The 6829-nt window shown below is 40.7% G+C and overlaps 1 protein-coding gene across 1 annotated transcript; it reads right to left on the reverse strand.

The window, feature by feature from the left end:
- Positions 1-5661: 5661 nt before the first annotated feature.
- LOC143768101 (olfactory receptor 6C3-like) lies at positions 5662-6609 on the reverse strand. Its single transcript, XM_077256788.1, has one exon. It carries the CDS (start codon positions 6607-6609, stop codon positions 5662-5664), a length of 948 nt encoding a protein of 315 aa, XP_077112903.1.
- Between the last annotated feature and the right edge of the window lie 220 nt (positions 6610-6829).

Genomic DNA, 6829 nt, shown 5'->3' on the forward strand with positions numbered 1-6829 from the left:
GTTCAGAGTCCTGACATTTTGTTACTGAAATCTATATATTTATCTATTTAATTTGTATTTACTGTATGTAACCCATCTCTTCTATCCTGTTGGTTCCTGCAGTGATTTTACAGAAGCCGGCAGATAAATTACCAGCTTTCCTTCTATCTATCTATCTATCTATCTATCTATCTATCTATCTATACCTATGTAATATAAATACATATTTTGTGGCATGGCGACTGGTCATGTGATTAATGGGCGGTATGTATCGCAGAGGTGGGTGGCCCTGTGATGGAAGCCTGGGCATGTTTTGCTCAGCAGATCTACTGCTGAGGGATTTGTTTTTCATTGGGAAGGCTTCCAGGTGATTGGAAAGATGGGTGGGTCCAGTCACCTACAAACCCACCCAAAGGGATGTGTCTGAATACCCAAGATGAAGCCTGTATGTGATTGTGTGTTTGAGGACCTGCGGTGATGTCGCTGTCACCTGACTAGCCATGTGATAGGTACCTGAGAGTGGTTAGGGCTATGTAATGGAGGTGTGTTTGACATATGGGAGTGAGTGCTGGCTAGTCTGAGCCAGAGCAAGGAGGTCTCTGATAACCATGAGAGATACTGACCGGTGTCAGTTAGAGACGTCTGTGGGATACCTCTGAGGATAAGAGGTATTCTGGAACCTGTGTAGTCGGCACCAACAGTTAATGGAAAGGGATCCGTGTTATACTGACCAGGATCAGAGAGAGAGACTATATTTTTTCTATGGGATGCCTCTAAGGATAAGAGGCATCTGGGAACCTGTGTGATGGTCACCAACAGGTCACGGACTGTAATCCTTGTTATGCTGACCGGGGTCAGTGAGGGACTGTGGTTCCACTGTAAAGCTGAATATGTACAGACGGTGTTCAGGCTGTTGCATGCTACCAGTTCCGGAGGTTGCGGTTTATGCTGTTGTGGAAATAAACCTAAGAGACTGTTTTTGTAAGAAAATCGCGCCTGAGTACGTTTATCCCGTTGCCAAGTGAGTGTCCCCCAAGACACGCAGTAAGCGCTATCTCACAATATACAGTGGGGCAAAAAAGTATTTAGTCAGTCAGCAATAGTGCAAGTTCCACCACTTAAAAAGATGAGAGCCGTCTGTAATTTACATCATAGGTAGACCTCAACTATGGGAGACAAACTGAGAAAAAAAAATCCAGAAAATCACATTTTCTGTTTTTTTATCATTTTATTTGCATATTATGGTGGAAAATAAGTATTTGGTCAGAAACAAAGAATCAAGATTTCTGGCTCTCACAGACCTGTAACTTCTTCTTTAAGAGTCTCCTCTTTCCTCCACTCATTACCTGTAGTAATGGCACCTGTTTAAACTTGTTATCAGTATAAAAAGACACCTGTGCACACCCTCAAACAGTCTGACTCCAAACTCCACTATGGTGAAGACCAAAGAGCTGTCAAAGGACACCAGAAACAAAATTGTAGCCCTGCACCAGGCTGGGAAGACTGAATCTGCAATAGCCAACCAGCTTAGAGTGAAGAAATCAACAGTGGGAGCAATAATTAGAAAATGGAAGACATTCAAGACCACTGATAATCTCCCTCGATCTGGGGCTCCACGCAAAATCCCACCCCGTGGGGTCAGAATGATCACAAGAACGGTGAGCAAAAATCCCAGAACCACGCGGGGGGACCTAGTGAATGAACTGCAGAGAGCTGGGACCAATGTAACAAGGCCTACCATAAGTAACACACTACGCCACCATGGACTCAGATCCGGCAGTGCCAGACGTGTCCCACTGCTTAAGCCAGTACATGTCCGGGCCCGTCTGAAGTTTGCTAGAGAGCATTTGGATGATCCAGAGGAGTTTTGGGAGAATGTCCTGTGGTCTGATGAAACCAAACTGGAACTGTTTGGTAGAAGCACAACTTGTCGTGTTTGGAGGAAAAAGAATACTGAGTTGCATCCATCCAACACCATACCTACTGTAAAGCATGGTGGTGGAAACATCATGCTTTGGGGCTGTTTCTCTGCAAAGGGGCCAGGACGACTGATCCGGGTACATGAAAGAATGAATGGGGCCATGTATCGTGAGATTTTGAGTGCAAACCTCCTTCCATCAGCAAGGGCATTGAAGATGAAACGTGGCTGGGTCTTTCAACATGACAATGATCCAAAGCACACCGCCAGGGCAACGAAGGAGTGGCTTCGTAAGAAGCATTTCAAGGTCCTGGAGTGGCCTAGCCAGTCTCCAGATCTCAACCCTATAGAAAACCTTTGGAGGGAGTTGAAAGTCCATGTTGCCAAGCGAAAAGCCAAAAACATCACTGCTCTAGAGATGATCTGCATGGAGGAATGGGCCAACATACCAACAACAGTGTGTGGCAACCTTGTGAAGACTTACAGAAAACGTTTGACCTCTGTCATTGCCAACAAAGGATATATTACAAAGTATTGAGATGAAATTTTGTTTCTGACCAAATACTTATTTTCCACCATAATATGCAAATAAAATGATAAAAAAACAGAAAATGTGATTTTCTGGATTTTTTTTTCTCAGTTTGTCTCCCATAGTTGAGGTCTACCTATGATGTAAATTACAGACGCCTCTCATCTTTTTAAGTGGTGGAACTTGCACTATTGCTGAATGACTAAATACTTTTTTGCCCCACTGTATATGTGTGTGTCACTGACATCTATATATAAATTTATTTTATGTGTATATACCTATTATATTCTATTCTATTCTAACCTGTCAGTGTGATATTACTGTATGAAGCACATGAATTGCTGGCTTTTCACCGGACACCGGTGCATAAAAATCAGACATCACTCACATGGAATGAGTGCTGTGTGATTTTTTTTCTCGCATCCATTGACTTGCATTGATTTTTTATCTTATTCCACTAGTCTGTTTTTCTCGCATTTGGGTATGTAAGCTAAGAAAGGTCGGGGATCACTGTTGTGAAACATATCTAGTGAAACCCAGGTAAAGTGGCAGTCTACTACTTTGATAATGATGACCTATCCTGGGTCAATCAATGTCAGATTGCTGGGGGTCTTAAACCTGGCACCCCAAGTACAGTGTTAATGGCTCCAATGCTGGCTGGATGTAAACAGTGTATAGAGTCAGAACAGCACAGCTCGGTACACTTGTCATGAATCGAGGGTGTTTGGTTGCCCCGAGTTCCTTTCTGAAGGGGATTTATTTATACTCCACTTCCCAGTTCCGGTTTGGATCTCACAGCTCTCTGGCACCCCCGTTACCCTCAGGCCAGACAGGGAACTGCACCTAGGATAATTAGTCACCAGAAAGGCTGTCTTGCTATGTACTGGCTACTGGGCACACTGCAGCGAGGGTGATATGACTACTCCCACTCAGCCGGGAAAAATAATTATCAACGCCGTCTGTCGCTGCCAGTTTCCCCAAAAGCTCAGGACACTTCTGCTGCCACCAGCTCCTATTTCTAATTTAATCACGGTTCAGGAGCCAACCTTAGGTCAGAGACTTTAGGGTAAGTTTTAGAGCAAGGAAAACAATGCTAGTAAATATTATAACTTTTACTCCAAAAAAGGTTAGGCAGTGTTTACAAAAGTATGTAAAAAGATATTATAAAAGTAGACCATTATCGTATATACAGACAATTACAAAATATAAAAGGATTAAAGATGAAAACACACTTACAGTTGCTTCATTTCCTGGCAGACCATGCGGTGTGGGGGAGGGGTGATACATCAAAATGCGTCTCTCGGCTAGCTCCGTGGACAAAGACTAGTTCAAAATGACCTCCCACTACCTTATACCTGTGCCCAAAACCAAGGCACTCCCCCTGTGCTGACCTCATTGGGTGACTGAATACTCCCCTTTTTGAAAGTTATGAAATCCTGCTATTAACCATATCTCTTAGGGTGAACCTCGTAGACAAAAGACAAAATTATCATTAGGCTCAGCATGACATGGGGGTTCATTTAAGTATAAGCATGAAGTAGATACATGACCTGCTTATGGAGAAATCCGTTCCTTGGGTTTCATTGGGTTTGGATCCTAGAGATTTCAGTGGGTCATACATCTAATGGTGGACATTCGGAATATGTAACTTTTATATCTCTATTACTACCTGGGGTCAAATTATTTCATGTAGAATAACTGACACAAACCAGAAAGCACATGGCTGCAAACAAAAGAGCTGAATTCTGTTAATTAACACGTTCCTGATGGGGGGGGGGGAGGGGAAGCAGTATAGGATTACACACACAGGCAGAGTGAGGAGGAAACCTGAGAGGGAAGAAAGGGAGGTCGAATCTGCTGTGTGTGTGTGTGTGTGTGTGTGTGTGTGTGTGTGTGTGTGTGTGTGTGTGTGTGTGTGTCATGGAACTTTCTAGAAGTATACTCAGAATATGGCATATTTATATTATCGTGACAACACTGCTTGGCAGCGGTTGTGTATTGCAGCTCAACTCTTTTCAAGTGAATTCAAGCTAAATATTCAAGTGAACAGGATTGAGCTGAAGAACTGAGGAAGAGGCAGTAAGAAGTGTTCAGAGCTATGCAGTTCTGGCTCTGTACACCGTTTACATGCCCGGATTTGGACACCCACTGATCTGAAATTGATAACCTTTCCAAAGATAGTCATGAATGGCAAAGAAGTAGATTCCTGTCATTAGGAGTACATAGGGCAAGTAGATGGATAAGCAGTTTTTATACATCTATAGAAGAATTTATCACGGAGTCAAAAGAATGAACAGTACCATGCTATCCTTAATTTTCTGGCTTTTATTCATAAAACTTAAAAATATCTACAGTAGTCACAGATGTTGGGAGATAACTTCCACTACCCTCTTTTCCAACCTCTACTATTTTTATTGCTATTTTCTTTCTTTCCACTGTCTACAAATAATTCTCTACTTTATCTCCTTTTTTGGTTGAAGACATTCATATTCAGAACTTCACAGCATGTGTTACTTTCTCCTTAGTAATTATTTGTGACTTTTTCTTATGATTCATGTGAGTGATTATGTATAATTCTCATTTTTCAAACACTAATCATAAATATTTTAGTTGCCAAATACTTTTTTAATTTTTTTTTGTACATCATGCTTTATATTGAAAATTCAGTCAATACAGAATGAACATACATAGGACAAATTGAATCCCACAGTAAATAGAAGGAGATCCAGCATCTCATCTATTAGAGAAAAATGGCTACAAACATTGCCTCTTACTCTAGAGCAGTGTTCCCCACCTCCGGTCCTCAAAAGCCACCAACAGGTCATGTTTTCAGGATTTCCTTAGTATTGCACAGGTGATGGAATTATTGCCTGTGCACGTGATGCAATTATCACCTGTGCAATACTAAGGAAATGCTGAAAACATGAAAACATGACCTCTTGATGGCTCTTGAGGACTGGAGTTGGGGAACACTGCTCTAGAGGATGCTTTATACAGACAGCCCAATATTTTTTCGAGGCATTGTGGAATACTTCACATTTCCTGTGGTGGTACTGCAGGATATTGAACACTTCCACTACTAGATTCCCCAACAGATTATCGGTAATCAGAATATTTTTCGAGGATGTTTCTAACAGCAAGAAAACCTTGTACACAGCAGTAAATCCCTTTCCATATCTAGGTCAATGACAGAACAATTGTAGAAGATTGACAGTTAAGAGTGGATACAATTTTGTTATAGAGAAAAACATTTTCTAAATGCTATCTTTATTCCCTGGTTTCTGAAGCTGTATATTATAGGGTTAAATAAGGGGGTGATTAAAGTATGTAATAGGGAAACAACCTTGTTAATAATCAAGGAATGTCCGACAGATGGAATCATATATTTAGCTATTAACGTTCCATAAAATGCCCCCACAACAATAAGATGAGGACTGCAGGTAGAAAAGGTTTTTTGTTTGCCAGTTGTGGATGGGATTTTAGCTATAGTGAGGAAGATATACACATAGGTTCCAATTATAAAACCACAAGGAAGGATAAATATTGGCATAGAAAATAAAAAGACTTCCAGTTCTACAAAAGAAGTGTCCGAGCAAGAGAGCCTCTGAAGAGGGAATAGGTCACAGTAGACATGGTCAATGATATTGTCATGGCAAAAATTAAACTTTGAAACGGGTATGATTCCCGTAAGATTAAGCGTAAAACCAAACAACCATGGCCATAGTGAAAGACAGTTTTGAAATTTAAGATCCATGATACTAGAGTATCTTAAGGGGTTACAGATAGCCAGGTAGCGATCATAGGACATCACTGAAAGAAGAAAACACTCTGTGATAATTGTACCACTGAAGAAGTAAAATTGGATGATGCAAGCGATGTAAGTCATTGTTTTACTTCCATACAGAATGGCACCAAGCATGTTGGGGGCAATGTTCGTGCTAATCACAATGTCAGTAAAGGAAAGATGACACAGAAAGTAATACATGGGAAATTGGAGCTTACTGTTGACTAAAACAAGGACAATGATCATAAGGTTTCCCATTACTGTGAAAACAAAGATGATCAAGAAAAGAATGAAGAATAAAATATTGAAACCTTGAATGTTTACGAAACCCAAAAGAATAAATTCTGTAACTTTTGTTTGGTTCATTACAATGTTATGTTTAGACGATTGATATGCCATGTATTCTAGATAGAGAGAAAACATAATAACTCATACAGTTCATGGAAAAAGTGTTGCTTGAAAGTTATTGTTGAACCACCCAAGGAAATTAAAATATCGGGTATAGGCAGGTTAGTAAAGGGAAGACACACAAGAAGTTCGGCTTTGGAGAGAATGAGGTGAAGAGAATATTTCCTGTCAGAATTTCAGATAGGGTTCAGCATTCAACAGAAGCATAAAT

Source organism: Ranitomeya variabilis, chromosome 4 (genome assembly GCF_051348905.1).
Source record: "Ranitomeya variabilis isolate aRanVar5 chromosome 4, aRanVar5.hap1, whole genome shotgun sequence".
Taxonomy (NCBI): domain Eukaryota; kingdom Metazoa; phylum Chordata; class Amphibia; order Anura; family Dendrobatidae; genus Ranitomeya; species Ranitomeya variabilis.